Genomic DNA, 24,315 nt, shown 5'->3' on the forward strand with positions numbered 1-24,315 from the left:
AACTTGTTCAGTGTTGGCGTGAACTGAGTGCGCACTGGTGCGCACTAACTTTTTCCCTATCGAAAACGCTATTAGTGCGCACTGAGTGCGCACTATGCGAGTGTCGTGCGTTTAAACAAACTTGACACTAGCCAAGTGCGCATTGGCACTGCCAATCGAACACGCGCCTGACATTGAGTGCAGCCAGTGCATCCCAATCGAAAACGCTATAAATTGAGAAGTCACCACTTTCTACATACTCGCAGTTTATGATTAATGTAACGACTAGATTTTAAAGGGCCTCGCACATGAAATGCATAACATAACATAAGCACAACATAAGACCGATGGACCAATAAAAATGTTATGTAAATCAATATGGCGACTTTATGTTGGATGCTCATTGATGCATCGGTCTTATGTTGTGCTTATGTTATGTTATGTATTTCATGTGCGAGGCTCTTTATTGGTTGTTACGTTAATCAGAAACTGTAAGTATGTAGAAAGATAGCGACTTCTTAGTTTGGAAAATTTTCCCATGGACAGAATCAAATTCCATGGGTGTACACCCAAGGACTTTGATTCTGTCCATGGGGAAATTTTCCAAACTCAGAAGTCATCACTTTCTACATACTCGCAGTTCATGGTTAATGAAACGACTAGAGCTTGTTGGTCGTTATGTTAATCATGAACTGTAAGTATGTAGAAAGATAGCGACTTCTCAGTTTAGAAAATTTCCCCATGGACAGATTCAAAGTCGCTGGGTGTACAGTCGTAAGCTAAAAGGTTGCAACACATTTTCTTCGATGGTTTTTGGAATGTAGACTTGTTTGAACGGCGAACATAATTGGATCTTACCTATGGATCCAACCAATTACGTTTGCCGATCGATAAGCAAATCTACATTCCAAAAACCATCGAAGAAAATGTGTTGCAACCTTTTAGCTCACGACTGTACAGTCGTGTTCATTATAGTTGCGACACTTTTTCTTCCAAGCGTTTCTGAACGCGCAACTATAACGAGAGCTGAGAACATGATTGGTTCTTACTTATGGATCCAACCAATTACGTTTGCCGCTCGATGAGCAAGGCTACATTCCAAAAACCATCAAAGAAAAAGTGTCGCAACTATAATGAACATGACTGTACACCCATGGAATTTGATTCTGTCCATGGGGAAATTTTCTAAACTAAGAAGTCGCTATCTTTCTACATATTTACAGTTTATGATTAACGTAACGACCAATAAGCTCTAGTCGTTACATTAATCATAAACTGCAAGTATGTAGAAAGTGGTGACTTCTCAGTTTAGAAAATTTCTCCATGGACAGAATCAAATTCCATGGGTGTACATATACCAGACGATCGCCAAAAATCGCTTTTTTGCGAGGCTCTTTAGGGCCTTGCACATAAAATACATAACATAAGCACAACATAAGACCGATGGACCAATGAACATCCAGCAAAAGTCGCCATATTAATTTACATAAGATTCTCATTGGTCCAGAGGCCTTATGCTATGTTTATTCTCTGTTATGCATTTCATGTGCGAGGTTCTTTAAGTTCGTGCGACGAAGCTTGTCAATGACCTTGTTTACCGAGCACTTGATATGCGTGCTAATTAGTAATTTTCTATTAAATTATCTTAATTTCGGCAATAAATTTAAAAAATAGTATATTAAGTTGGTACAATATGAATTAAGATAATTAAATATATGTATTATGTATACACGCATTGTCGACAGTAACATAAATTAATAGAAAGTTACGAGTTAGTACGCGTATCAAGTGCTCGGTGTAATCTAGGCCAATGCGTTGACGTCGCTATGCAAAATTTGCAAATTCCGCCAGCCAATCACAGAATCGGTCATGTGACCCCAGTTGGCAATTTTGGCTGTGTTCCGTTTTTACTGGCAGTACTGAAAATTTATAGTTCATGTCACATATACTATACATTTTCAGTACTGGCAGTTAATATCGGAACACAGCCTTTCTCTCCTAGGGGTTCTCTGTTACATACACATATGACTCTACTTGACACACGTGACAGTATTTATACTCGCAGATAGTCAAAAGTCATCTTTATTTCGCAGATTTTTCGCATACATCGATCGCCCATAGCTCCGGAAGTGATGGATACGATTGGACAATTAATTTACATCTTTTTGACAACTATCTCCAGTGGCGTGTTCTAACAGCAGTATCGCGTATCTGACGAAGCACATTCGGATGAAAAGCGTTCTCACGAGGTTTGTCAGCCGGGCCAAACAATATTTGGTCTCGCGGCGATATTTATATCTGACAACGATGGCCAAGAGCAAGTTTGAGTACGTGAAGGAGTTTGAGCGGGATGACAATTGTCTCCCGAACTGCTGGATTGTAGTTAGGATAGATGGTAGGAATTTTTCGAAATTCTGCGACGTACATCAATTTGTCAAGCCGAACGACGTGGCCGCGCTCAAGCTGATGAATCAAGCCGCTATCACTGTTATGGAAGACTTTAAAGAGATTATACTGGGTTTCGGCCAGAGCGACGAGTATTCCTTCATCTTCCGGAAAGATACACAACTTTACAAGCGCAGAGGTATACTTATCGTGTGCCTCGACAGTGTGAAATTTGACCTAAAATCTAAAATGATAGAATTTGTTTTAATTGCACATAGTTGAATCAATCATTTGGGGAACAACACAAGTCAATTTTTGTCCAAATTGAGATATTAAGGGATTCAGGATCAGGAAAGACAGATGTACAGTTTTCTTCAATAATCACATCAACATTAAATATTCCTTTTTTAGATATTAGAAAATTGTTATTTACATGAGAGACACCACAAGTTAATGACTGTTTTTTTTTACATCATTCTTCCTATACAGCATTGATTGTTGCAGAAAGTTTTCAGAAAGGTTTCAACCTTTTACATTTTATATATAATAGTTCCAAAAGGATTTTATGAGATACAAAATTTTACAACAGAAATTATTTCTAAAGTATATTACATGCAGTTAATTTGAAAACATCCAAAAGCAGAATAAAAAGTCATTATGACATCAAAATGATTATAATAAGTAATTTTTTAGTTAATCATGATTCACAATTTATATCATTTTCATGTTATTATACTTGTTTTTTGGGTATTTTATGTTTAGATTATGTTAACATTACAGCAACAGATTGATACAATTATATTAATTATGTGTTTTGTATAATTGGATTATGAAATGAAAATAACTATAGTAATGGATTATAGAGTAGCAGTACATTAAATACTCCAGACATTGTACAAATATTGTACAATAATAGCATTGTGAATTGATAAAGATTTTGAATAATTGTGCTAAGATGATACGTTAAAATGCAACAGTTTTGTCAAAAATCTCTAAATAACATTTGGCAAAAATTAGATAAATTTAAATGTGAGATATAAATATTTTACAGTTATTCTAAATACAGTTTGATGAAAAATGTTATACTGAATGTAAAATATTTCATACAGTAATATTTCTACATTATAATTTAGGAATAATTGTGCATTTTTGTAAACATTTATTTGGATTAATTTTATTTCTAAATATTTTACACATAACACAGCTAAAACTATTTTTTTTTAATTATTGAACAATTTCTTTCCAAATGTAATTTTGCAAATATATCACTAATGAGGGAACTATACAAAGTTGATACATAAATTTTGTGAAATAAAATATCCGCATCTAAGTCTGCTTAAATTGAAATATATGTGACAGATCTAATTTTTCGCTAGCCCATAAAAAAATTGGAAAATTGAAAGTTAGCGCGCGCGTAGTAGGTCCACTATATTGTTGACCTTTTTTATTTTGTTGGTTGAGCAGAATAGGCTATAATGTATGTAAAACACGGATTACAAAAATTATTGTTATACATAATGTTTTATTAATGTCAACTTTGCTTTTGGACATACAGCAAACATGACAAAAAATACACAACAAAAGTTAGAAATCTTCTCTTTCAGTTGATATGATTGATTAACTTTATTAGTCAACTAGAATTCAAACGGCATGGCAGCAAAGTTTTATTGGAGTCTGTGGGATTACCACTGTGTGTAATTTTATATTAAAAAACGAACAAATTCGAACATGTTCATTCGCATGTTACTTGCATATACTTTGTCTAAAGTTAGAATATTATATAGCACTGTGAAAAAGGGGGCTTCTGCGCTCCGAAATATATCACGAAACGCATCAATTTTCAATTTTAGACAACTTGCGCAAGGTAGGAGGCTTCTGCGCTCCGAAATATATCACGAAACGCATCAATTTTCAATTTTAGACAACTTGAAATAATCAAAAATACCTCTTTGCCTTGTTACAAAAGTATAATTTTTTTAATACAATAGGTATGACAATGGGGCGGATAGCACACAGGACCGATAGCACACCACCACTCACAGCGGCTGATGCCTAGATTTTTTTCGTTGGTTGGGTTAGATAAGTCAAGATGATTGGTTGGTGAGCTATCGCACCGTGCGCTCCGATATCCCGTCCATGACAATGACAATTTTTTTGAAATAATGACTAGCTTCAAAACACGGTATTGTAAAATCCTTAAAAAGTTTTTTGTTGCAAACATATGATTAAAAAAACGAGGGGTAAGATTTTTAGACACTCAAAAATATTTCATTCTCGTTACATAATTATACTTTTTAAAAAGAATGACAATGCTAATTTTTTTGAATGTATAACTCTTTAGTTTTAACCCTTAAACACATAAGTGGGTCTAAGAGACCCCATATGAAGTTTCGAACATTTGCTGTGTGAAGATGGAATGAGATAAGAGGTTCGGACCATGACGTAAAAAAAGTTTGAAATCTCCTCTTTCGATTGATATAGTTGATCAACTTTTTTGGTCAACTAGAATTCGAACGGCACGGCAACAAAGTTTTGTTAGGGTCAGTGCGACCTATATAGTGTGTGAGTGAACACACCTTTAATTTATCAAAAATACCTCATATTTGTCTTGTTACGTAAGTATATTTTGTAATAAAAATTGCAGTAACATAATTTTTTTTTTTAAGCATGACTTTAGCTTTAAAATGTTGTATTATAAAATCTTTAAAAGTTTTTTATTGCAAAGATAGGATTTTTTTTAAGTGGATTTTTAGACACCCAAAAATACCTCATATTCTCTTTGTTTATATACGAGGTGTGATCAAAAAGTAAGGTGACTTTTCATTTTTATAAAAAAATATTCATTTATTCATCCAAAATTATGTTATCCCCTTCAAAATAATCCCCCTTTGATACAATGCATTTGTGCCAGCGCTTTTTCGTCAAAACATTTTTGAAATGCACTTTTGGGTATTGCCTTGAGCTCCTCCAGCGATGCAGCCTTAATCTCCTCAATCGTCGCAAATCTTCGTCCTTTCATAGGCCTTTTCAATTTTGGGAAGAGGAAAAAGTCGCAGGGGGCTAAGTCTGGTGAATACGGTGGCTGAGGCATGATGATAGTATTGTTTTTGGTCAAAAAAGTACTCACTAGTAACGACGAATTTCGCTGACACACGTGTCATACCCAAAACATCCGTTAAAATTGATTGGCATGAGCCAAACGATATGTTAAGATCATCAGCTATTTCTCTAATCGTGATTCGACGATTTTTCAACACAATTTCTTTCACTTCCTGAACATTTTCGTCGGTTTTTGACGTGCTGAGGCCTCCAGAGCGAGGTTCATCGTTAACATTTCCTCGGCCCTCTTGGAATAACTTATACCATTTATAAACATTTTTTTTTGCTCAAAGTTGACTCACCGTACGCCACTGTCAACATTTCAAGAGTTTTTGAACACTTAATACCATTTTTTACACAAAAATTAATACAAATTCTGTGCTCCATTATTTTCAACAGCAAAAAATCGCCGAGCACGTAAACACGAGTTTAACCTTTATGCCTCTCACATAAAAACAACACATGCTATATAGTCAAAACTGTGAACATATGATCGTGACGAGTGTACCAACACAAAAAAAATTTTGAAATTAGAGTGTACAGAGCGCGCGAAATTCAAAAAGTCACCTTACTTTTTGATCACACCTCGTAAATATACTTTTTAAAAAGAATGACTACCATAATTTTTTCAAAAGTATGACTCTTTAGCTTTAAAACGTATTTTAAAGTCCTTAAAAGTTTTTTGTTACAAAGATATAATTTTTTAAAGGGAAAGTGGATTTTTGAACAATTTTTCATTTTTGCCTAATCGTTTTTCTTTTATAACTTCGCAATAAATCATTTTTTAGGAATGTCGATTATGTAATCACATTTCTGAGATTCTGAACTGAGATTCATGTGAAGAAAGATCGTTGAAAAATGTTGATTGAAACCAAAGTTATAGCGTCTCAAAATTGAAAAAGTTTCTCAAACTCGAAAATGTGTTTACGTGTTTTATGGGATCGGGGTGTTTAAGGCGATGCTGGACCGGTTTTTATACGTGCTTATTTTTATACACGAATATCTTTTAATTGGCTTTACAGATCGCAAAATTTTTTTACACAATTAAAGTTGTTACAAATACTTTGCTAGCTATAATTTCATATGAAAAACAAAAGTAGATTTAAAAATTACAGTTTAATTATCTGCTTCTGCAGCCGATTTGTGACATGCGCCCATATAAAAGTTTTAGACATTGTGTGTATGAAATAAGTAGCTAGCGAGGTGTGAATTAAGCCTGGATCCTCATGCAAATATCGGCGGTGTGACATCAGGGAGTCGATTGTGTATCATGAAACTAGAGTGAAAATGACAAAAGTGAACAAATTTACTAGAGTATTTATAATTTCATTGGTCAACACCTAGTGAATTTGCTCAATCGACCCCCAAGTGCTAATTAGTGAAAAATGAGTAAATAGCAAGTTATTTACCCCCACCACTTATTTTTCACCAATCAACGTTCGGCAGTGTGAAGTTAGCACCCCAACATTAGTTCTCGAGAGTTCTGATTAGAGTTCTTCTTCTTCTTTTTTAGGAGGCCCTGAATATCAGACTGCAGAGGAGTCTAAATACCAATAATTCTCTTCTTTCTTTGTTGGATCCTGGCCAGGGATCCCAATGATAAGTTCTCTAGTGTTTCTGATTTCTCGATTCGTGTCTCGTCCCCCTTTTTCTCGACAATCTGGGAACAGAGAGGACTCCCGGAAGCACAAATCTCGGCATAAATTAACTAAGTTTTAATTCAAGGCTCAATAAGGATATATAAATTTTTTTTTTCTTCGTGTATCGTATTCTTCTTTCTCCAATCCTGTTAAGATTTTATAAACAAGTCCTAAAGCGAAATGTTATGATTTTTTGAGATTATTAATAAAAATCTTTGTTCAACTCTGGTAATCCTGAAATTTAGGTTACTAAGAACGTACTCCACAGAAAGAGGAAGCTGAAGTGCCAAGCTTTTAAGGTCCCATATCATCTTATTGCTTTCTGTTATTATTAAGAGGCAAGCCCAGAAAATATGGTTAACATCTTGATTCTCAAATCCACAGGGGCATGAAGGGAATTCAGCCCTATCAATTCTGTGCAGTATCTCCTCAGAGAAGCATGAATTAGAAATTATTTTAATCAGCCTACCAAGGGACACCCTGTCTAGTCTGTATTTCAAGAGTTGTTTAAAATTAATGTCGCTAAAATAGCGAAAATAATATTTACCAGAATTATCATAGGTGACCGCAAAATGTTCTGTATCTATAGATCTATAGTTATTTATTAGGCAGCTCATGCACTCTGTAAACGAGATCCTGTTATTCAGTAACGTACCATTCAGTGATCCCTCCTTAGCCAACACGACAGCCCTTTCATTCCCTGTTACGCCCTTATGCGCGGGGCACCATGTAAAAAAATAATTCCCTCTTTTGGCATGCTAGAATGAAGAAATACAAATCTTGAATAGTCGAGTTCAACATTTTAATGTGTGATTTATATTTATTCTCAATGCAGGATTCCAGTGCGTCTAAAGTACTCTTTGAGTCAGTGCAAATATTGATAGCTTTGATCCCCATATCAAATTAGAGTTCTACCCTTTTTTTTGAAGAGTGTAGTAGTATTCTTAAATTTATAAAAAGAGTTCTGGCGATTAACACTATTAAAATAATATTTAAAAAACGAGGTGCTAACTTTATCCGACAACTATAGTTCTAAATAGCTCATTTGATGTGTTTTGACGAGATTTTCTCATATAAGAAACAACTTTTTTAAAATTTTTTAAATAAAAAAGTTGTTAAAAAAATAATATCAAATCCGAAAAGTTCTGAATAGCGCATTTGCTTCCTTTTGATGAGATCTATAATTCCTGATAAATAAAAATTATTAAATCTATATAATTATTTAAAAAATTACCATCAAAAGTAAGAAATAGCAAGATTTTTATGTCAATTAATTCCGTAATCATTGATCGGATCGTCTTCGGCTATGACAATTTTTTGTAGAACTCTTAGAGCACTATCCAGAACTGCCACCAGAACGCTTGGTGTCAAAGCGCCGATGTCTGCAAGCTAAATCAAAGAACAATAAGGCGCTTTCAAAATGATACTAGAAGCTTGTTAGTATAAAAGATATAAATGTATGAAAATTGTTTATATAATTTTCACGCGTATTGGTGCGAAGAGCAGAAATTGTGTTCATGGTAGTTCAGAGATCGCACGGGATTTGATAGCGCATGGTGCGATAGCCTACCTACCAACCAGTGTTGGGTAAAAACCTGGTTTAAAAAAAAAAACCAAAAAACCAGGTGTTTTGGTTTAAACCAGATTTTTTTGGTTTAAACCTGGTTTTGGGGGTTTTTTTTTAATTTAAAACTTGTTTTATAAGTTAGTGAAATTTTAATATTTATAATTAGAATATACAATATAATATTTAGCACATTTAATATTTAATATTAAAGCTGTTTTAATATTTATATAAAATTTTTAATATTTATATAAAAATTTTAAAACATAAACAAATGTTTTTGCTACACACACACGCACGCACGCACGCACGCACGCACGCACGCACGCACGCACGCACGCACGCACGCACGCACGCACGCACGCACGCACGCACGCACGCACGCACGCACGCACGCACGCACGCACGCACGCACGCACGCACGCACGCACGCACGCACACACACGCACAATTAACAATATTCTAAAAATATATATGTATATTTTCATTTGGACTGTAAGAGATCTCTGCATTTGTCTGTTTTTTTAATGATTTATTTTATTTTTCATTTTTTTGATATTGAAATGAAATGGAATGGAACGATATTGTACATTATTTTAAATTGCTAAATAAAATAGATTCAACCATTAAATAGTAGGAACTAATAAAAATTTATTATTTGTAAATTTTAATTACAAATCAAAAGTTTGTATATCAGTTTTTATTGTATAATATTAAGATGTTTTTTTACTCTTAGTTGTGGGTGACTTATATAAAAAAAAAAGAGATTGAAGAAGACTGTAAAAACTAGTAAGCTTATTTTTCTATATAAATTACTAAATACTTATTAATTACTTATTAATTACGAAAACTATGTAATTTTTATGTAATTAATATAATATTTATGTATTAATATACTACGTAATACATGAATAATATAAAATGTTTTGTAATTGTGTTTTTATAAATATTTTTTATGTAATAAAAAAGTTTCTTCATTAAATTTAAAATTATTATTATTATAGAAATGAGGACTTCATACATTTCACTCATTTTGGGCGCAGAACTTCTCCAGAAAGTTTTATATATTTAAAAATGCAATTTAAAAAACCAAAATAATGGGAAACCATGGTTTTAATTTAAAAAAACCACGCGATTTAAACTGATTTAAATCGTGGTTTAAACCATGTCAACCCTGCTACCAACCAATCATCTTGACTTATCTAACCAACGGAAAAACTCTAGGCATCAATCGCTGTGGTAGGTGGTGTGCTATCGGTCCCGTGTGCTATCGGGATCCGCCCTATTTCCCTTTGGGGAAAGTAGGGTTATTGTACGCATTGGGTAATTGTACGTTTTCTGGTTTGGTACTTTTCCGCTTAATAGAGATTATATCACGGCGATATTTGTAGGCTGAAGGTAGTTTTTTAATATATAACCATAGATTATATCATTTAAAAATGTAGTTAATTGAAAAAATAAGAAAAAGTAAAATTATGGTTTTTGTTGCGATTTCGGCATTCAGAAAATAAGGCAATAAGTCCGTATTTTTAATTTATTTATTTGATCTTGTTATACCTAACAAAAGTACGTTATTTCGTGCGTTTTTGAGCTATTGTTTATTAAATGTAATTAAATAGTTTTTGAGTAATCTGCTTTTTTATCATATCAAGTCCGCAGTGGACAGCGCGTACAATTACCCAAGGCGCGAGAAATTTTTTCGTTTATCCGCTTGCCTTTTTTGCTAAATACAGTATTACCAAATAAAAAATTGTTCAATATGACAATACATAATGATAGAAAAATGTTAAAAGTTTCTATTTCTGTACTCGTATCGATTTCAACTTCAAAAATCACTTCACCGCGATAAATTTTCCTTAGATGCGTACAATTTACCTACTTTCCCTTACTCTTCTCCTCACGCGCAACCTTCAGGGCCACTTTCACCAACGTCGATTAACTTAATCGCTGATTAATCTATCGGAATTGACCAATCGCATTTGTCGTTTTTACTTAACGACAAATACGATTGGTCAATTCCGATAGACTAATCAGCGATTAAGTTAATCGGCGTTGGTGCAAGTGGCCCTCAGTCCGAAAAAAAATCTGCAGCAATCTGTAGTACCGACGTCGAGTGAGTTCCATCGTCAGTTCAGCATCGCCTTAAGGTTGGATCGGTCTCTATACGTGCTATTTTCAGACACCCATATTTTTTAACTGGTTTTACAGATCTCAAAATCCTTTTACACAATTAAAGTTGTGACAAAAACATACCCCACTAGCTATAACTTAATATGAAAAATAATAGTTGATTAAAAAGTTATAATTTAATTATAACTTTTGTAGCCGACTTGTGACAACATCTCATACAGCACAAAAACTTGCAGCAGTATTGCGACATTGCATATTGCAATGCAGTATTGTAGAAACATTGTTAAAATATAGATATGCAATATAACTTACAAGGGGAGGATTAGGTGAGTCACCCTGGGATTTTGATACCAATTTTTTTAGTTATCCTGGAGACGAAAAAAAAAGTTTATGTCTCCCGGCGTTTGATCGAATAGGCCTTAGTTTCGGAATAATAAATTTGTGAAAATTAGCCATACCGCGGCGCACCATATGAGTCTTCTCACCAAACAGTGTAGTCGGCTCCATGCGTTAGGTGCTTGCTTCACAATCGTAAGATCCGGGTTCGCTCCCGGATGTGTGCAATATTTTTTTTTATTTTTTTTTTTAATAAGTGTATCTTGATAATATTGATATAGTATGCAAATTTCTAAAATAAAAAGTTTAATTTAATATCACTTTCTAAACATTAATTTAAATTTAATTTGAAGGATATTTGAATTCAAGTAATAATATTTGAAATAATAAATAGGTAGTATAGCAATAATAATAATATATAAGTTATTTAAAATGGATAACATAAAGGCAACGTATCTAAATTTTCAAATTGTTTAAATTTAACACTGGTATTCTACGATTAATTGTTTTAAAACTAGAATTTTAAAATACTGTTAATATTATTTCCAATTAAATTTTAAATTAAACAATTTGAAAATTTAGATACGTTGCTTTTATATGTTATCCATTTCAAATAACTTATATATTATTATTATTATTATTACCTATTTATTATTTCAAATATTATTACTTGAATTTAAATTAAATTTAAATTAATGTTTAGAAAGTGATATTAAATTAAATTTTCTATTTTAAAAATTTGCATACAAGATCAATATCATCAAGATAAATACACTTATTAAAGAAAAAAAAAAATATTGCACACATCCGGGAGCGAACCCAGATCTTACGATTGTGAAGCAAGCACCTAAAGCACGGAGCCGACTGCACTGGTTGGGAAAACATTTACCGGGAAGGTTCATATGGCGCGCCGCGGTATGGTCAATTTTCACAAATTTATTATTTCGAAACTAAGGCCTATTCGATCAAACGCCGAGAGACGTAAACTTTTTTTTCGTCTCCAGAGTAACTAAAAAAGTTGGGATCAAAATCCCAGGGTGACTCACCTGATTCTCCCCTTGTTAATAATGTTGCAGCAATATTTCAAAAAATTGTTAAACCAAAGATGTTAAAAATTTTGAAAAAAATAAAAGAGGTACTAAAAAGTTTCTACAAATTTGTTATTCTCAGATAATGTATTCTAATCTGATATGAAGTAATATTTGTCCATATAAGTAAATATATGACTCTATATTCAACCTTATACAGGGTTGGGCAGAAAAACCTGACACATTTTAAAAAATCGTTATTCCCCTCCAAGTGAAAAGAGGGCGCTGTAACTCCGGGAGCGAAAAATAGATGGTTGAAGGTTTATGTTTACATATCAGTACAGTTCCAGTATGGAGAAGTGGCCGCCGCAACAACGCGCGTTCGTTTGCGAGCGTTTTTTTATAACTCAGTCCTACGTTCAAGCAATTCGCGATTTTCGTATTGAATATTCTCTTCGTCCACGAGATCCGGTTCCCTCTCGTAATTCTGTGAATCTGTGGGTCAAAAACTTCCGACAAACAGCCACAGCCACGAAACAAAAGCCTCCAGGGCAACCAAGAACGGTAAGAACCCCTGAAAATGAGACACGCGTTCGCACCTCTTTGCAACGAAGTCCACGCCGTTCTGCCGGTAAACATGCTCAAGCTCTCGGAATGTCTCGTCGTTTAGCAGAATGTTGAAAGCGATGAATTTTCATCCCTACAAAATTCTCATAACCCAGGAATTGAAATCATCGGGCGAATCATTGAAAAATCGGGCAATCATTGAAAAATCGGGCAATCATTGAAAAATCGGGCGAACATGGCCACCACGTTCGCCCGATCTCTCAGTGTGCGACTTCTTTTTGTGGGGCTATTTGAAGCAACGTGTCTACGCTAACAAACCTCGAACCTTGGACTAGCTGAGAGTCAATATTCGGAGAGAAATTGCAGAAATAAAGCCAGCGATGTTGAAAAAAGTGTATGATAATTTCGAAAAACGCCTCGAAAATTGTATTGCTTGTAACGGCCATCATTTAGCCGATATAATTTTTGGTAAATAAACAAAAAAAACCTTCAAGTGTCTAGTTTATTCTCCCGGAGTTTCAACCTTTTCCGATTAATAGCGGCCGCGCAAGTGGTTATTAAAATGTGTCAGGTTCCTCTGCCCAACCCTGTATGATCATATATAATAGTTGGTTTTAAATATTAAGTTATATATAATCATATATGATTTTTATACAAATATATATGAATTTAAATTCAATTATATATAATTATTAATATTATATATTATTTGTAACTATGTATGATCATATATGTTATTGGTTAGGTAGGTCAATCATATTCCTGATTTTATATATAATCATCTCAGAGATAGCACAGGACATACTATGGACATCCCTTTTAAGTTCATTTTACGTCCGCACATCCGTGGACATGAAATAGACGTTTATCGTATATCCAATTTTGGATGTCTATTAATGGCCAATTTTTGAACGTTCATAGGATATTCGGATTTGGATATCAATCGGGAAGTGCGCTATTACTTCGCAAATATAATGTTTCATGCGTCTTTTGTCGCAATTACTAAATACGTTTACATTTACCAAGACATTTTAAAAGTGTTCATCTTGGTTACAAAATTTTCTAAGTCTGCTTGCGATGCGTTGCTTTCGCTGACTTAACAACTTTTTTTACGAAATAAATAAAAAATATTTATTTATAAATATTTATTTTAATATTGTAAAAAAGCGTTTTCTTAACATTAAATAAAATAAAAATGTTTTTAAAGTAAAAAAAATCAGGAATCTCAAGAATTTTTTCCGGAAATTTTCAAGCGGTTACTCATTCAAGTCGTAATCGTAAAAAAACTATAATTTTATATATGTTTATATAAATAATATTTTTTAATTATATATTTCATCTTTTCAATAACATATATTGACTCAATATACGTTATGTAACATGTTAACATAAAGTGTTCACAGTTCATCACCAGGCGTCAGTTTGCAGTAGTCTCACAGATCAAGCACGTTTGGTGAGATTACGACTTGGATGAGTGGTCGCTTAAAAATTTCCGAAAAAAAATTCTTGAGAAAGATTCCCATTTTTTTAAATTTAAGTAACATTTCTATTTTATTTAACATTAAGAAAACTGTTTTTGACAACATTAAAGTAAATGTTTATAAATAAATTTTTTATATCATATTGTATTATTGCTGCAATGTTGCTTTGCAATATTTCACAGGGTGGACATTTTATAGTTGCTGCAACATTGCAGCAACGGTCCTGCAATATTGCAATCTTGCAAAGAAAGATTTCTGCAACACATTGCTGGAATATTTCTGTGCTGTATGGGATGTGCCCTATATAAACGTTTTAGACATTGTGTGTATGAAATAAGTAGCTAGCGATGTGAATTAAATGAAAGAACGGTGCTCGCAAAATGATTCTAGAAGCTTTAGTATAAGAGATATAAATGTTTGAAAATTGTTTATATAATTTTCACATGTATTGGTGTGAAGAGCAGAAATTGTGTTCGTGGTAGTTCAGAGATCTTGCATTAAAGACACTAAAGCCAAAAGAACAATAACAGATGAGTGCGTTTGATAAAGAGCGCTAGCCTATTCCCCTTACTCTTCACCTCAAGCGCGATCCGCAGTCCGTCGAAAAAAAATCTACAACAATCTGCAGTACCGACGTTGAGTGAGTTTTACTGGCAGTCTAGCATCGCCTTAAGGATTAATCATCATTTTCTTGAGAGTGCCTAAATATCACAACATACGGTTTTACTGTAAATGTGTGAGTGTATAATACGAACTCTTAAAATTTTATTATAATCGGTTACCCGTTGATCGAGGGCTGCCTTTGTACAAGTTACCACACATTTATGTCTGTTAAGCACCCTCACTTCATCACAAAAAATCGGAACAGCACCTATGCTAAAAGTAAGTGCTTTTCATGTGCTAATTACATACCGTGTTTTCAATTTTTGTGCTCGAGCGGTTTAGCAGAAAATTATGATTGAAAGTGAGGGTGCTAACTTAACGTTAAGTCAGCACCCACTTATTATAATTATTTCTAAATTCCAAAAATTAATACACTAAAATTAAATGTTTTTCATATGCTTTTTAAATATATACAAACAAATGTTTGTACTCAATCCTTTCGATTAAAAAATCGAAGTACGCATCCACCTTTCCGATACAAGAATAAAGTGCCAATAAAAAAGCAAATACCAGTTGGTCCCAAAACTTTCCTCTATTTATGTGCTTTCGAAATACATACAATTAAATTTTTATGCTCTTTGAACGAAAAGCCATCTCCGATGTGAACAAGTACAAGAGTAAAGTGATAGTACAGACTACAAAGATTATCCGTGTTTTACATATATTATAAGTTATTCTGTTCAATCAACAAAATAAAAAAAGTCAACAATATAGTAGACCTACGCGCGCGATAACTTTCAATCCTCCAATTTTGTCTTCAAATGGACTAGCAAAAAATTAGACTTGTCACATGTGTTTCAGTTTAAGTAGATATAAACGCGGATATTTTTTGTCACAAAATTTGTGTGTCAATTTTGTACAGTTCTCATGTAACAAAATATTTTAAAATAAATTATTGTTTTTATTATTTAAATATTATTTATTATTTATTTTAAAGATGGCAATGCCAACAGTTTCTTTATTAAAAGACACTTTGTGAAGCTGGAGATCTTTCTTAAATAAATTCTGTAATTTGTTTAAAATTGACTAGATCGATTTGATACTTTTCTTTCTAAAATATGCAAACATTGTACAAACGTTAGTAGTAACTGTAATTGAAAATTTATGTGATCAATTGTTGAATAACTGTAAATCTGTGAGAATTTATTTCATATTTAATGTTTTTACGTTTGTTTCAGCGTCAAAATTAATGTCTAACGTAAATTCACTATTCGCCTCGGCGTATGTTTATCACTGGCCACACTTCTTCAGAGGCAAGGAATTACTTTATCCACCTTCATTCGATGCTCGTGTTATATTGTATCCAACAGACAAGAATTTAAGGGATTATCTAGCTTGGCGACAGGCTGACGTGCATATTAATAACCTGTATAATACTTGTTTTTGGAATCTTATTTTGAAAAGAAATTTAACTCCGACTCAGGTAAACATAATAATAAGATTTAAAAAAATATATAAAACATTTCAAACGTAAGAGGTTGGGGTTATTATACTGATGAAAATTTTTCACAGAATTTTTCATGTTTCAAAAATATTCAAAATTTTTACATAAATTTTATAACATATTTAGAAAAATGTTTGAGTTTTTGAACGAACTGGAACATTTTTTCGAAATAATTTGAAAAAATGCAAATTACAATTTAAAGAGACTCTCGAGATTTAAAACGAAAAATATTGTCAAAGCTAATGAGAGTCAGCGCTGTTATCGGTGCGCACAAGAAAGTTTATTCTATATGTCAATTACAAACAATGAACGTTTCGACTCTCTTTAGAGTCATTCTCAACATAATACAAGATTCGACTAATATAATAATTGTCCGGCCATCGTTATTTCGGTATTCAGCTGAGTCACTCACGATTTGCACAAGCCATGGTGTAGCTTTTCCACCGTGTATGATAGAGGAGATGCCATCTCCTTTATCATTTGTAATTGACATATAGAATAAACTTTCTTGTGCGCACCAATAACAGCGCTGACTCTCATTAATCTTGACAATATTTTTAATTTGAAAAAAATTTGAGTATTTCTTGACACGTGTCATGCCATTACATTGCGTTTGAAATGGCTTGAAAAACGCAATTTATGGAAGTGAGAAGTCGATTTTCTCCTTCACTTTTTATTTACAATCCCACTTCTGAAAAGAGGCTGCGTTAGCAGTATAGGAGTATTACACATAAATCGGACTTGTCTAAAACCCAACTCACGAGTCAGATCTTGAAATTCATTTGTACCGAAGAAAAATGATAATTACAGGTCGAAAAGTTTGTTATATTCAATTGTTTTCGTTCATTAACCTTTGCATATATTACCTAGCACAGCTCTTAAGCCCGTTTCTTGTTTGTATTTTTGAAAATGAATCACATCCTCTTTTATGGCATATTCTCTTTTTGTAATATTGATTTTGTACTATAGGTCGAATAATTTTTAAAATTGTTGAAAAATTATTTCAAAATGAGATTGCAGGTAGTAAATAAATAAACCCTCTTGTTTTAAGAGGTGGATTTGTTTTAAACTATAAATGTTTGGTATTTTTAAAGCTAGATATTATCCACTAAAAAGAAAATGTTTTTATGCACTGAGCATTAAAAGCATTCCAAGTAAATGCAAAATTATGTAAATATTAATTATAATTTTCCACTCAACAATGTAAATGTTACATAATGAGTATGTTATATAACACTGCTAACAAGGGGGGGACCCGACAATGATCTCGCAGATTTTAATAAAATTTTATGGGTGTGTAGTATTCACTCACACCTTTATTAAAGCCGTTCGTTGCAAAACTTAGGCATTTACGAGAAAATGATAATTAAATATTTTTAGCATCTATAAGTACCGTTACAAAAGAACAATTCTCAAGTAAGCGCTGTGGCGTAGGTAGGTTATTAGGACGTCGATTGGTATGTTTGGAATCCTAGGTTCGATCTCCGCGGATGCGATTTTTTTATCTTATATTTTTTAATTGTTATATATAATCTTTAAATCGTTTTTAATTATTTAATATAAAGTTATTTTTAAAAAATAAAGGAACTTAAAAATACTTTTTTTTTATTAATTAAATTAAAATTTATCATGAACACAAAAAATATGTAACACAAGAATAAAAGACTTAAAAAATAAGAATAAAAAATATATTTACAATAAAAATTTACGATTTTACAATTTTAAGCAAAGAGTTTCGTATACAAGCTAACATAAGGTCTAGACAAAAAAAAACAATAATAAAACTGTTTTACTCGGAGACCGTTGTAGGTATAATGATTTATAGAAATATTTATTTTAACGTTTTTAAAACAATTACTGTAAATTTTTATTGCAAATATATTTTTTTGTGTTCATGAGAAATTTTAATTTAATTAATAATAAAGCATTTTTAAATTCCCTCATTTTTTAAAATAACATTTTATATTAAATAATTAAAAACGGTTTAAAAATTATATATAACAATTAAAAATATAAGATAAAAAAAATCACATTTGGGAATCAAACTATTTTTTCAAGGTTACGGACAATAGAAAGGAGCCCGCGACTTGAAAATTTAGGAAACTTGTTTTTTTTAATGAAAAAAAATGCAGGTTAATATCAAACAAATCCATTAAAGGAGGATTTTGATCCTTCTTATTTGGCTAGAGCTTTTCTTGCATGTCATTTGTAAATAAAGAAAAATTGGATGAAACAGAATGAGCTCGCTTTAAAGTTCTTGTAAAAATGGACAGGAGCTCTCCTTTTTCTGCCTAACAATCAATAAGAGGCACGTGAAGTGAAGCTTATTTAGGCAAGAAAACAGATGAACAGTTGTTGAAAGGAGTAAAAAATGTGCTTATGCGTATAAAATTCAAAGATTACTTATAGTTTATTTTTGCGAATTTGATAAGTACGAGATGATTAAGTCACTTTTTCACAATGAAGATAATAACGAAATGGTATGCAAGACAAAATTTCGTCGTTAACTAGTCTTCACATTTATTAGTTTCAATTTCTACCACGATACTACGTCGCTAGTGTCAATGCGGAGTTCTTGACCGATTAATCAGGATCCTTGATCTTCAATGTCGTGCTGATTTACGTATACAGTCAAAAGTTTAATATATATATATTTTTTCTTTTTCAATTTCGTCAATTCAGCCATCATATCTTGATGTCCTTGATTATATTATTTAAGTTATTTTTAACAATGACTATTTTTAACAGACAAACTTTCATTTTGGTCATCAAGTTGAGGCAATTCAAACACGGCGCGATCTGTTATCTGTTTTCATGGAGAAATACCGATTTACGCTGCACAGCAATTTTGTTTTAAAATCGTACTAATAGAAAAATATGAAATAAAAATATAAACAAAGGAGTTTTAAAAAGATATAAATATGCACAATGATCTAATATCAATAATATAATCATTATTATTCAAATTATACAAGATGGCTTGCAATCACCGAGCAATATTTTAACATCGTATTCTGGATGTAAAGTGGAACAAAAAATCTTGATACAAAAATGTCGAGGCTATAGTAGTTTTTGAATTAAATCAAAGATAACCAGTAATGTCGCGTAGAATTCGCGCGCTCAGGCTTGTAGTTGGGCAGCACGTTCATCAGTTTATCATTTGTCACTGATTTCACATAATATTGCTTTTTACTACACATTTGATTTCTAAAAATGTTACTAATTATTACTGTTATAATTATTAAATTTTATAGTTTTACAATTGCGAAACAAAGATTTTTACGTTTTCAATATAAAAAGTAATTATAAAAAATAATTTATTATTATTTTTGTATTTTTCACGACTTAAAAAGCGTAAAATCGTATAATTACAATTAATCATTAATAGAAAATAGGAAATAAGATTAAATCATTCACATTTATAAAACAATATCAATTTTTATTACAATCTTGATGTTATACTGAATTATAAAATTGTACTTCTTTCACGACTTGAAAATTTGGAAAGAATATACTTGAAAAGGAAAACAAATAATTAAATAAACTTTATAAATAGTAGTAGTAAATTGAATTTGGCCGATTGTGGACAACACAAATTAATAAATAAAAAAGGCCAATTCGATTAAAGAGAATTTTGAGAATACTTAATAATAATAATAATAATAATAATAATAATAGTACAGTAATAATTAGTAACGTTCTTAGGAATCAGATGTGTAATAAAAATCAATATTATGTGAAATCAGTTGCTATCCAACTACGGCCTGAGCGCGCGAATTCTACGCGACATTACTGGTTATCTTTGATCGGTTATAATTCATAAACTACCATAACCCTGACATTTTTGCATTAAGATTTTTTGCTCCAATTTACATCCAAAATATTACTTGGTGATTGCAAGACATCCTGTATAATTTGTAAGAAAATATCGTGAAAATTTTATTCTTGTTTATTAAAAATTCGGTTTTAGCAGACTTTTATATAGAAAAATGAGTGGTAAAACTTCGGATGAGCTGTCTCCTCGATGATCTTGACCTTTACATATGTTATAGAGGCATAAATACTGAACAACTTTTCTTTATAAATTAATCGGCGGTCTCGTACAGCTTTCGAGATATACTTGGAGAAAGAAAAAGCAGTTTTTCTTAAGTATTTTAGAAAATATTCATTTTACAAAAAATATGTCAAACAAAAAATGAAGCTTGTAATAAGCTCTATAAAAAAAGGTCATGTACATATTTTACTTAACTTCAATATTTTAGTTGTTATAGTAGAAAAACTGTTTTAATGAAACTGAAGTGGTTGTCCTCGCAGCTGAAAATCCGCCTGTGACCATAGAGATATTACATATAGAGATGAGAAGCCAGCCTCAAAAGTGACCCGTTGATAGAAAAAGACAGAAAACGGGAGCTTTAGTCTATCTCTCTCTTAATGGCGCTAGTACAACAAAGACAAGAATATAGCTCCTATCTTCTCTCTCCTTCTAACGGGGACATTTCCACTTACAGATCTGTTTACGGCTCCTCTACTCTATAGATAATATCTCTATGCCTGTGACACGCAGACTAGAGTTTGTGTCTTTAAAAAAAAACTTAAAATAAGTTTTTTTTTAAATTTTCAATAGTTTTGTGTAAAAAGTAGATGCTTGAGCGGGGGAGGGGCTTCGCCCCCCCCGCACCCTCTCCCCGTATTTTTCCTAACCCAACCCACCCCGTCTCAGTCGAGGTTAGCCCACTAATGACGGGGTGGGTGCGGGAGGGGGTGCGTCATCAGGCTCAAATTATGAGTAGTAATATATCCACTAAATAATTAATTAAATGTAACTTGTAATGTAAAACTCTTTGACGTTTGCGATTTTTTATTTTATAATGTACATTTTTGCAGTAAAATATATGAATCTCAGCAACATTGTTTATTTTTAGTAAATGTTGACATCTCGAACATATTATTTCACTACGTATATGTACATTTTTGTCACATAAGAAATTTTCCAAGCGGTCGATATTGTATATATTCACTAAATAATGTATATATTAATTAAATGTAATCTGTAATGTATAAAAAGTATTAAAGCAGTTATAAAACTTTATTCGTAAATATTTTTTTGTGGTCACAAAAAATTTAGGATTGGATTGGGTTGGGTTAGGTAAGTCGGAGAGGAGGAGCGGAGCCCCTCTCCCGTTTAAGCATCTACATTTTACGCAAAACTACTAAAAATTAAAAAAAATATTTTAAAACAGTTTTTCTACTATAACAACTGAAGTATTAAAGCTAGGTAAAATATGTATATAACCTTTTTTTAATAAGAACCACCTTTTAAATAAGAGCTTATTACAAGCTTCATTTTTGTTTAACCCTTTTTTTGTAAAATGAATATTTTCTGAAATAATCAAAAGAATGGTTTTTTTTATCCAAGTATATTTCGAAAACTGTACGAGACTGCCGATTAATTTATAAGAAAAAGTTGTTCAGTATTCATGTCTTTATAACATACGAGGTGTGTTCAAAAAGTAACGGGAATTTTTAAATTTCGCGGGTTTGGAGAGTCCGACAGTCAAATTTTTTTTTTGTTTATGTTGGTATACATGCCCCAGAAGTATGCTGAAATGTTGAGCTGTATTCATTGTTTACTTTGTGGCAGCCGCTAAGGTTACACGTGTTTTTATGAGCTCGGCGATTTTCGTTTCTGAAAAAAAATGGATCAAAGAATTTGTATCAAATTTTGCGTAAAAAATAACATAAAATGTAACAAAGTGTGTGAAATGTTAACAAAGGCCTATGGTGAGTCTGCTATGAGTAAAACAAGAGTTTACGAGTGGTATAATCGTTTCCAAGATGGCCGTGAAGACGTTGAAGATGACGAATGCCAAGGACGCCCCACATCAAGAACCGATGAAAACGTCGAAAAAGTGAAAGAAATGGTTATGAATAATCGCCGAATCACAATCGGAGAAGTCGTTGATGATGTTGGCATATCAATTGGCTCATGCCATGACATTTTTTCGAATGTTTTGGGTATGAAGCGCGTGGCAGCAAAATTTGTTCCAAAGTTGTTGAATTTTGAACAAAAATAGCGGCGAATGGAAGTTGCTCAGGAGTTATTAAATGAAGTCAACGACGATGCACAAATACTGAAACGTGTTATAACAGGTGACGAAACATGGGTTTACGGATATGACGTCGAAGCTAAGGTTCAATCGTCCCAGTGGAGACATTCTGGCTCGCCAAGACCGAAAAAGGCTCGACAAGTGCGGTCGAACGTGAAGGTTATGCTCACTGTGTTCTTCGATTTTAATGGCATAGTGCATCATGAATTCTTGCCACGAGGTCAAACGATCAATAAGGAGTACTACCTACAAGTTCAACGCCATTTACGTGAAGCGATCCGAAAAAAACGCCCGAATTTATGGAAAAACAATTCATGGCTTTTGCACCACGATAATGCACCTGCTCACACTTCATTGCTTGTTTGTGAATTTTTGGCCAAAAACAATACTGTAATGATGCCCCAGCCTCCATATTCGCCAGACATGGCTCCGTGTGACTTTCCTATTTCCAAAAATAAAGAGAATCTTAAAGGACCATCGTTTTACAAGCATAGATGACATTAAAAGTGCATCGCTGAAAGAGCTAAAGGCTATCCCAAAGATCGAGTTTGAGAAATGTTTCGGGGATTAGAAGAAGCGCTGGCATAAGTGCATAATATCTAATGGTGACTATTTTGAAGGCGACAACATTAATGTAGACGAATAAATAAATATTTTTTTCAAAAAACGAAAATTCCCGGTATTTTTTGAACACACCTCGTATGTAAAGATCAAGGTCATCGAGGGTGAGGCAATTCATTCGAAGTTTTACCCTATAAATGTATGAACTATAGATTTTTTATTTATTTTTTTTTATTTCTTTAACTTTCTATCATACAGTAGACGATATTTAGTTTTTGGGAAATAAAGTAGTACCATTTTACGATGTTTATGCCATTATTTACGAATATCCTCTGCTTTTTATAGATAACTATTAAATATGTCTAGTATATTTATTTTTATTTCTATTAAATTTTTCACTAGTACTGATTTTAATATTTGTATTTATGGATATTTTACAGGCGGAAGAAAAACTTAGAGGCACTCTGGCGTCGCACAAGAACGAATTGCTTTTCCAAGAATTTGGTATAAACTATAATAACGAACCATTGCTATTCCGGAAGGGTACGACGCTCATCCGAAAGTTGGTACCTGACAGTGGAGGGAGATTGAAATCCGTCGTAGTTCCTCTGGAAGATGATATTATCGGCGATCGTTTTTGGAAAGAAAATCCCGAAGTAATTGGTTTAAAAAGCTTAGCAACTTATCAACCATCAAATTCAACGAATAACGTTAAGAATACGATACTCATGCCCGTTTCTCCTTTACCTACGATTAAATCTGGAAACAATGTTCTCTCACCTTCACAAGTAACCAATGAATTTAGTCAGTGACAAAGCATATCCTAATAGAAACAGAGACTAATAGAGATCGAATGCAGTGAAAGTGAACGTATTTGTAGGATATAAGTTTGTATTTTGTTTTATTTTTGTATAATAAAGTTGAAACTGTACATTTTATGATAAAAGAGATGTGATCTGCAATTTTTCCAAGAAAAGTCATCATGAACAATATTAACCCTTAAACACACCGATCCTCTAAAATACGGAAACACATTTTCAGGTCTGAGAGACTTTTTCAACTTTGAAAAGCTATAACTTTGATTACAATCAATATTTTTTTATAATTTTTTTTTCAATGAAAGTTCAGAATCTCAGGAGTGTAATTGCACAATCGGCATTGCCAAAAAATAATTTATTGTGAAGTTATAAAGGAAAAACCATTAAGCAAAAATGAAAAATTGGTCAAAAATCCACTTTTCCATCAAAAAATCATATCTTCGCAACAAAAAACTTTTAAAGACTTTCAAATATGGCGTTTTAAAGCTAAAGAGTTACATTTTCAAAATAAAA

General features: G+C 32.5%; 1 protein-coding gene across 1 annotated transcript; it reads left to right on the plus strand.

Moving 5' to 3' along the window:
- Positions 1–1,936: 1,936 nt before the first annotated feature.
- LOC105206596 (probable tRNA(His) guanylyltransferase) lies at positions 1,937–23,946 on the plus strand. Its single transcript, XM_026139871.2, has 3 exons — positions 1,937–2,563; positions 16,051–16,295; positions 23,425–23,946. The coding sequence occupies exons 1-3, from the start codon at positions 2,209–2,211 to the stop codon at positions 23,794–23,796; spliced, it is 972 nt and encodes a 323-aa protein (XP_025995656.1). The 5' UTR covers positions 1,937–2,208; the 3' UTR covers positions 23,797–23,946.
- The last annotated feature ends 369 nt before the right edge of the window (positions 23,947–24,315 follow it).

The sequence above is a fragment of the Solenopsis invicta genome, chromosome 2 (genome assembly GCF_016802725.1).
Source record: "Solenopsis invicta isolate M01_SB chromosome 2, UNIL_Sinv_3.0, whole genome shotgun sequence".
In the NCBI taxonomy this organism is placed as follows: Eukaryota; Metazoa; Arthropoda; class Insecta; order Hymenoptera; family Formicidae; genus Solenopsis; species Solenopsis invicta.